Source organism: Panthera onca, chromosome D3, assembly GCF_046562875.1.
Source record: "Panthera onca isolate mPanOnc1 chromosome D3, mPanOnc1 haplotype 2, whole genome shotgun sequence".
Classification (NCBI taxonomy): domain Eukaryota; kingdom Metazoa; phylum Chordata; class Mammalia; order Carnivora; family Felidae; genus Panthera; species Panthera onca.
The window spans coordinates 19,259,271-19,269,050 of record NC_138350.1 but is presented as its reverse complement, the minus strand read 5'-3'; the positions used below and the strand labels follow the sequence as shown (position 1 = coordinate 19,269,050).

The window sequence follows — 9,780 nt, the reverse complement described above, 5'->3', positions numbered from 1 at the left end:
ATAGCAGGGGGAACATGTGCTAAGGATTGGACGACGGATGTGTGCAAAGACAGGGACCTGGTGAGCTGCAGAAACCAGCTGGGCTCTCGGGGCTTTGAGACACAGTGAGTGCTGTACCCTGTGACCAGGAGGGGTGCTGTGGGACTGTCTTGTGCTTCCTACAAAGCTGCTTAGCGAGGACCATTCAGTCAAGGGCACCTGACCCGGGGACTGAGCCCTGTGCTCCTGATGGGGACTCAGCAGTTGCGTCCTCTCTGGCCTGGCAGAGTCCCCTGAGGAGGGACCTGTGTGTTGTTTCAGCAGGTGCTTCCTCCCAGGGATCTCCCCAGGGGTGAAGCCAACCTCCATCCTCCTCAGTGTGTGGTGTCTGGCCGGTTCCGGCATCAGGGCCGAGGGAGGGGCTGGGCAGTCACCAGATGTGCCTCATTTGCATGGACGGCCCTCCTCTGGCAGATAGTGGAGGAGAAAAGGAGGCCTTGGGCAGCCCCGCCAGCTGTGGGGACCAGGATCTATATCACCATGGCCTGGACTCCTGTCCTCCTCATGCTCCTCTCCCATTGTGCAGGTGGGGAAAGGCCTCATGGAAACTGGGCAGCCCTCAAAATCACTCCTCCTGAAGTCGGAATCTTGAGAAATTTCTCCCTGTTTCTTTGCAGGTTCCCTGTCCCAGCCTGTGCTGACCCAGCCGGCCTCCCTGTCTGCATCTCCGGGAACAACAGCCAGACTCACCTGCACCCTGAGCAGTGGCTACAATGTTGGCAGCTACTACATAAATTGGTTCCAGCAGAAGCCAGGGAGCCCTCCCCGGTATCTCCTGTACTACTACTCAGATTCAAATAAGCACCAGGGCCCTGGGGTCCCCAGCTGCTTCTCCGGGTCCAAAGATGCCTCGGCCAATGCGGGGCTTCTGCTCATCTCTGGGCCGCAGCCTGAGGACGAGGCTGACTATTACTGTGCTACAGCTCATGGCAGTGGGAGCAGCTACCTTTACTCACAGTGTCACAGATAACGAGGAAGTGAGACAAAAACCCCTGAACTCACAGACCTTGTCTCTGAGTCTCTTTTATTGAGAAGCTTCTGTGAAGGCTCCTGTAGGGGAGACACCTCTGTGGTGAGACCTGTCCTTGAGGAGGAAGGAGTGACACACAGATGATGCTATTGTGTGAAGACACAAGATGATCACAGATGTCACAAGAGCACATGCAGGTGAGGGAATAGAGCCCAACTTCCCATGACACAGGGTCTGTGGAAAATTTAAAAAGTATAAATATTCAATAATTGTAGGTATACGTAGAGGCTTTGGCCACCACCGTCATGATTAAATTGACAACATTTCCATCACCTTCAGAGAAAACCCTGACCCACCAGCAGCGGGGCCATTGTCCCCCTGCACTCAGCCCTTTGGAGCCAATAATTCCTTCCTGTCTGTAGTGATTTCCCTACTGAGCACATTCCCCAGGTGCCGAATCACAGAACATGTACCATTGTAAGCGCTCCATTCACTGGCATCGTTGTAGGAGCATCACCACCACCATCTGGAAATACACGGAAGGCTTCACTTACTTGCTTGTCACCCTTGTGCGAAGGCCATGCTAGCTTCTGTATGGCTCCAATTTTAATGCACAGGCTGTCAAAATGATCATTGTTTATTTTTCCATAGTGGCCTATAAGATAATTAGGAATTTCGGTTTTTAGAAAAAAATTTATTCTCCGATGTCTATTATTCTCTTGTCACTTTTTATTTTGCGCATTTGTGCACACAAACATTTTCCTCAATATTTTAGCCAGTTGTTCTATTGGGTTATGAAAAAGAATATTATGTGTTAATTAATTTTTCTAGTTTTTGTCTCATATGTTTTTGCTTTACTTGTGGTGGGGAGGTGGACTGTGTCTCCTTTCCCTTTTTTTCTACTCCCTTGTGTCTGGAAGATGCTAAATGCCTCCTTCCCCCAATTTTACCTCCACTGAGATATTCACAGAGCTCCCCTCCCAACTTTCTCACCCCATCTGCCCACAGTTGTGCATCTGAGACGTCCTGTCTCCCTCCTGCTCGTCCTGGATGCCAGTTGTGTGGTCAGGGCTCAGGTCTCCACACAGGCTGTCCTGTGTCTTCACACTCAAGGGACTTTCTTCCTCTGGCGGTGGTTCATGCCTGCTGCTAGCTCTCCCCTTCCATCTCCCACAGCCTTTTCTGGAACTGACTTCTCTTTCCACTGAAGCTCATGTCTTGTGGTGTGAGCATGGGAGTGAGGCTGCCAGGATTCAGTCATTAGTGCCGCATTTATTTATTCATTTATTTTCACTAACAGGTTGTGAGAAGTTGGTACATAACCTGTCTTATGTTAACAGGATGTAAGTCTTGTGTAGTTTCCTGTCGTCTTAATTGTGTTGGTGTTTTTAAGAGCTTTAATAGGTATTTTGGTTTTTCTGGGTGGATATCATTTCAGCTACCCAGAATTGTTTTTGAAAAACTCATTTATGTAAAAAAAATCATAATAAATCATGATTTCCTTTGAAAATAGATACTTTCTAAATTAATTACTGTGTTTTATTTTTTTTTTAATTTTTTTTAACATTTATTCATTTTTGAAAGGCAGAGAGAGACAGAGCGCGAATGGGGGAGGGGCAGAGAGAGAGGGAGACACAGAAACAGAAGAAGGCTCCAGGCTCTGAGCTGCCAGCAAAGAGCTCGACGCGGGGCTCGAACTCACGGACCGTGAGATCATGACCCGAGCCGAAGTCGGCCGCTCAACCGACTGAGCCACCCAGGCACCCCTACTGTGTTTTATTTTTTACTTGGATCTAACATTGCTATAAAAGGCAGAAGTGATGAAAGATAATTGCTATCACAATTTTTACTTAATATTTCTCCACCGTTTCTTATTAATACATTCAATAAATATAGCTAAAACCACAGGTAAACAATAGGGAGAAAGAGTCAGCTTTTGTACTTAAGAATGAAATATATCATGTAGAGATGTCTGGGAACTACTGCGAGTTCCTTCCTTGGTGAGTCACAGGGAGAGGCTCCACCAGATGCTGCCACACAAAGTAAATTTGATCTGTGGCAAATGAGGAAATCAGGGGGGATAACTTCCAAAGCTGTGACTCCCTGAGTTAGGGTGAGTGGGTTCCTTTCTTTCATTCAGGGTTAGAATGAATGCTCAGTAAGGTGACTTTTGTCATCCCATGTAAGGGTGGGCATAACGTTGTGCAGAGGTACTGGGAACATAAGCTTGTGTTTGCACCCTGTGGTATGTTAGTGAAGCTTGTCCTCCTCCTAGGGCAGAGACTTAACATTATAAAGAGGCAGAGGTCCCTGGAGGACACTCCCTGGTCCATCTGCACTGGTGGAGCTGTTGCAGGAGATAAAACTGGTCTAGGCTCCCAGGCTCTTTCTGCTGTTTGCCTCTGAAATAGATGAACATTCCTGTGAAAAAGAAGGGGTGTCAGTGGGGGTCCTGCTGGTGACTGTTTTAACCTCATTAACCTGTGGGGCAAGGTTTCAATCCTGCAAAAACAACTCAAGCATGTGCTTTAGGTCAATGTTTACTTTTGTTCCTGGGCTGGGACTTTTCCCTCTGGGTCATTGTCTCTGAAGCACTCAGGCTATTTCTTGGCCTGCTGGAGACTGGTAGGTTGACATCCCCTTTGGTCCCCTCAAACCCTGAACTCCTGACCTTGTTGCATTTCTCTTTTCTTTTCCACCCAGGAAAGTGCTCAGTATGGGTGCTGGGCAAGTAGAACCTGCAGGGCACAGACCACAGAAAATAGCTGGGGGCCTCAAATGAGTGCTCTTGGGGCAGGAAAGCTGTCTCCTCTTTATATTGTTTCTTCCCTGGGGACCCCTAATTTTCTGCTTGCAGATGCCTCAGGGTATTTAGTTTAAAAATATTGCACTCACTAAAGTCATGAGAAATATGTAAAATGAAGTTTCTATTATTTCAACAATAATTTAAATAACAATGATACTTTTTAATATGCTAAACATAATGAAAATTGTTCTTAAATACTACCAACAAAGTAAAAATGCTAATACTATCAGAGAACTGGTTCCTAACTCAGATTCTGCTAGTTGCCGCTGGAAAGTCAATACTTGAGAGACAAGGGATGGTTGGAAAGGAATGTGTGCTTTACTCAGGAAGCCAGCAACCTGGGAAGATGGTGAACAAATGTCTCAGAGACCTTCTTCCCCATCCAGGAGAAGCCCTATAGTTTTATAGAGGAAGGTGCAGGAAATGGTGTGGGCTCCATGTAGGAGAAACAAGTGTGCAATCGGCTAATCCTATACGGACATGACCCTGAACGGACTTGCTGGCATCATTTGCAGCTGTTTCAAATGTGGTCAGGTCTTCTCCTCTGGAAAAGTTCGTTCCTTCATTACTCAAGGCCAGTGGTATGCAAATTTCAAGGAAATTAGGTTAATTCTGCTGAAGACCAAGGGACTTAGGTCAGCAAACAAGGAGTGTATAAATTTGAAGCAAGTTCATCCTTAAGACCGGTGGGAGTGCTGTTACACTAAGAGCAAATATCCTGAGACTGTGTGCAATCTGCATATTAAAGGACAATGTAAAATTCCCTGAAGAATGTGAAAGCATATTTGAAAAAAATTGTGAACATCTTATTTGTGTCATCAACAAGAAAACAAAAGATAAGCATTGTTAACAGTTAGTAGGTGATCCCATGCAACTTATCTTCTAGCTTCTATTTTCCAGTTGGGAGTCGGGATGGAAGATACTTTCTCACTTCAAGGGAACTGAGGAACGTCTGACCACACATTGCAGACAGAGAAAAACGTAAGAATGGATTATAGAGAGAGACATGAGAGATGAATTATCACACAGTGTCTGAAGTAGGGACGCCCTAGAGTAAGTCTCCTAAATTCACAGCGGGAGCAGTCAGCATGGCCATGTGCACCTGCAGCCACAGTCCACTGGGGGATTCAACTGGGGAAGAAGGAGCATGGTGGATTCCACGGAGGCGGGTGATTAGTGAGGTGAGTGGGACTAACCCTAGAGGGGTGTATGGACTGTGACGATGATAATGCTGACCGATGATTTTATGTCTGTGAGTGAGGAGGAACAGGGAGTATAAATAAGGAAGTGAAGGAACCAGCAGGGTAAGGGGGAGAGAAAATGCCATTTCTTCCATGTCATGATTATCCCCTCACCCTGACTCCTGCCTTGTCACCTTGATTTCAAAGTAGAAGTAGAAATAAATCAATTGTGATAACAGCCAAAGTATTAAAATGTCAGATGATAGCGGGCTCCCTCACATTCTCAGGTAGGTTTGATTTTCTTCCACTTCCTCCTTATTGAATGTGGTTTCCCCCGTTCTTCTAATTCCACACGTCCTCCACCAGTGAGTCCACTCCCCTCCTGATATCCCCACCCACCCCATTTGTTGATTCGCTACAAGCATTCATGGATGGCCCCCACCTTCTATTGCCAAATATTGACCTGAACCATTTTTATCTACACATAATTCCTTATATACTCCACATTTTTGAAAAGGAGGAAATTGAATCAATTCTATAAAAGTTATGAAACCAAATGACTGCATTGACATCATCATCCAATAGAGACTCCATATGTCATCATTACTTCTCCATCCCTCATCCCCAGAGGCCTTGCTGGTTACCTCTCCTGGATGATCTCACTAATGATTATGTTTTGATTCATGCCCTCCTCCTGATTTCCCCGTGTAATATTTCCTCCAAAACTCTCATGGTCTCTGTTCTCCCTCAAGCCTGCATGCTCTCCAACCAACTTCCTTCCTTTCTTCTTCATGGTCAGATATCACAGACTTGTATATTCCTCCCACAGGCTCTGCTGTCTTGTGACCTTGGGCATTATCACCCACTATATCTTCCTTCACCCAGGACACCCCTCCATCTAGATTCTTTCCAAACCACACCCAGATCCCCACTTCTAGGAACCTCATCCACAGAAACTTCTGCGTGTTGGAAATAAACACATAGAGGATTGTCACTTAGCAAAGTTGTAAAAGAAAAAAAAGACTCACCATGTATTTCTATCCATTGCAGTCCATTGTGACACTGAGAATCTATTCAAATGAGTGAGGTAGGTGTATTGTGAACTTTGAAAGATGCCCTCATTGTATACTTGGTAAATGTAGAAGAAGACAGAAAATATATATACACAAAAACACATACATATGTATATATGTGTATGCATACATATATATGTGTGTGTGTATATATATATATATATATATATATACATATATACATAATATCACTTAAGCACACTTGTGTAGAGATGGCATGCATTTGATAATATATATATTTATTGAAGAATGAGGGGAAAGTCTGAAAAGATACCCATATGAAACTGTTTACTTGAGATAGCTGTAAAAGTAGCTGAATGGAATTAGCAAGAAAAAAACTTTAAAATCTGCATATACACCAATATAGTGTTTGGATGTGCTGTTTTGTGTCATATTATGTTTGTTTTGTATGTACCATTCTGAGTACTTAGGTCAAAAATATGTTTTGTTTTGTTTTGTTTTGTTTTGTTTTGTTTTGTTACAGAGTACTCAGTAACTGCAACCTGAGGCCCAGGTTGGTTTAAATGACTTTACCACTGGAGTTCAAAATCTGCATATTGGGAGTCACTGACTGATTAATATCATAAATCATATAAGATTTGAAGACATCAATTTAAACATGAAAAGATTTTATGCAAAGAGAAGTACACTTTTGTAAAGAATTCAAAAATGAGTCCAAATAGAAGTTTTCAGAAAAAAAGATTGCAAGAACATTGAGGACAATAGTCTGGGAACGTATAAGTAGCAGCATGAATTTAAAATGTTGGAGAAAAGCAGAAACATAGAAAGTTAATGGTTTTTCTCTTAGTCGTTTTACTTTTAGCTTTGTTGTAGAATAGTGTATACAAAAATACTGCCTATTGAATACATACATATTTTTTAATGTTTCTTTACTTATGTTTATATTTATGTTGAGAGGGACAGAGAGAGAGAGAGAGAGAGAGAGAGAGAGAGAGAATACCAAGCAAGCACAAAGCTAGACATCAGCCCTGATCCCACGAACCATGAGATCATGACCTGAACGAAAACCAAGAGTCTTTGCTCAATTGACTGTCACCCACGTGCCCCTTTACATCTTTTCTTTTAAGTTTATTTATTTATTTTGAGAGAGAGAGAGAGAGAGAGAGAGACAGACAGACAGAGAGAGAGAGAATACCAAGCAGTCTTTCCACTGACAGTTCAGGGCCCGATATAGGGCTTGAACTCAAGAACTGCAAGATCATGATCTGAGCTGAGGTTGGTCGCTTAACCAACTGAGCCACCCAGGCGCCCCTGAATATATACATCTTGGTGAGTTTGGACATATGGGTCACCTGTGATACTATCAACACAATCTACATACTACACTTATCTATCCCCTCAAAATATGTATATATGTCTTTTTGTTGTTGTTGCAAGAACACATGACCTGATCTATTTCCTTAACACATTCTAAAGTACAGAATACCATATTGTTAACTAGAGATCCTATGTTGTATCACACATCTCTGGAGCCTATTTATCCTGCATAACCAAAACTTTCTACTCACTGAGCAACAGTTTTCCATTTCTGCTCTCAGTCCCGGGCAACCACTGTTCTATGCTTTTAGTAAGAGTTTCCCTACTTAGAATATTCATATGAGTGGAACTACATAGGATTTGTCCATCAGTTACTGGCAGGCAGGCAGACAGAGAAAGACAGACAGACAGACAGAGAGACTTGGGTTCCTACTCTGTTTCTATGGCCACCAACTTCCACCCTGGTAAGTACATTCCAGAGGGTAGAGACCAGAGAGAATGGTCTCACTGGTCAAAATCCAAGCTATTAAAATGTAGAATGATAAGAAAGAAAATGCTCATCAATTTTTTTTCTGGCTAAGCCTCTTGTAGCCACACTAATATCTAGGAGAAATAGACCATGGGGCTGGGGACTGTGGGGCTTCATGGTTACTTCATTTAATGGAAGTCTTCTTGAGGTTGGTGAATGACCTAGTATCAGTCTAACATGTTCCCTGAACAACTTAGCCCTTGAACTGAGTTTTTGGAAGTGAACATTTTAACAGCTTTTAAGTGCTTGACCTGCACCACTAATTTTGCACTTTGGCTTCCAAGATGCCCCTTAGCAACAGTCTGTAACCCACATCAGATTTTATCCAAACTGACCCCAGTCTGAGGAGAACCGTGGACTCACCAATCTGTGGGACTGACTCCAGAAGAAATCTTCTAGGGCCTATGTTTGCTGTCTGTCCCATAGTAATTTCTTTTTAGGGCATAGAACACTAAAGACACAAAGGAAAACAAAGATCATCTCTGGGAAGAAATGGATCAATAACTAAAATTTGTTTTGTTGTATTTTTACTAAGATTTGCTGAGCCCAAGGAACTAGCGCCACAATATTTTCTTCCGCTAATTGAAATGTAGAGAGAAAAATGTCCTCATACTACTCTTGCTCCATTGGACTCCGCAGACACAGATTGTGTGGGGCTCACATGGTAAGAAATCACCTTTGCTGACTGTATGTCACATGTCCCAGGATGTCAGCTGCTGCATCACATTTAATCAAGTTCACATGTCCTGCCCTCTCTGACGTCCGTCATGGAGGAAGAAGTTCCTATGGACTAAAAATCAAATCAACATGGGAAAGACTAATAGGACATTAATCAAATTTAGTTTCATACTGATGGGGAATCCACATACACCTGAAATTTCAAAGACAGTCATACAACAGAAAGCTTCTCGGACATCCTGAGGAAAGGACAGGGATAGGGGTCTGGGGACACAAATGGGAATGAGACCGTCAGCAGGAAAGTGTGAAGAGATGTATGGAAAAGAAAGATTGCACTGTTATGCAGATATGTTTCTTAGGTACAGAGAAATCTCTGTTAACAGCTCTGTTCTTGATTCAAGCAGGCGGTAGAGGGAGGAATAAAGAGCTTTTACTTTGGATTGATTGAATTGTGAACGTTTTTAACTGAAAATAATTTTCATGCCAAAGATGCCCATCTTGGGACAGCCTGCCCTTGGCCCCACATCGTCAACTTGACTGTGGTGATGGCTTCATGTGTCTATACACCTCTTAAAATGTATCAAGTTGAAAAGTTTAAGTATGTATAGTTGATTCTAAGTCACTTGTAGTTCAATAAAACTGTTGTAAACAGTTTCAAATCTCTTCAAAATGAAAATGTCTGTCTTACTATCTGTCCGTGAACACCCTCACAGTCCAGACATCTCCATGCAGTGGTCACCCCATAGCATTTGTCTTCCTGTCATCAGTGTCTGTGGCTAATGTATCTGTACCTTCTGTTACTGCTGCTAAGAACCCTGCTCTCCTTCCAGGAATCTGTTTCTTTCTTTGCCCTGCAGCAGGACATGCAGCCTGCATCAGACCAGGTCATGAGAGGCCCCTCATGTGGCTGTGCTGAAGAAGAGGCTCAGGCATTTGCCCCCAGGCTTACCCCTTCCCACCTCCCTGTGTTCCCACTCACCCTGCACAGGGTTATATTCCCACATATCTTTCTCCTGGAATTCTAGGAGTTCCCATAATGGAAAAGGGTGTTTATTAATATCAGTTACCTGGGGACATTTCAGGTGCGGTTGCCCGTGGGTATCTGAGAACAGACAGTGATCATGTTGTCAGTCCAGTGTCCTCAACACATTACATCCACTGAGAGAGTGATATTTGGCCAGTGGGCAGCACGGGACACTGTCGGTCTTTCCCTCATGTCTGCACTG

General features: G+C 43.5%; 1 gene segment (V, D, J or C); it reads left to right on the top strand.

Annotated features, from left to right (window-relative positions):
- Positions 1-474: 474 nt before the first annotated feature.
- On the top strand, positions 475-1,009 carry LOC144613953 (putative non-functional immunoglobulin lambda variable 5-48). The segment is given in 2 exon segments: positions 475-565; positions 657-1,009. Coding segments are annotated over 2 exon segments (399 nt in total).
- Positions 1,010-9,780: the final 8,771 nt, after the last annotated feature.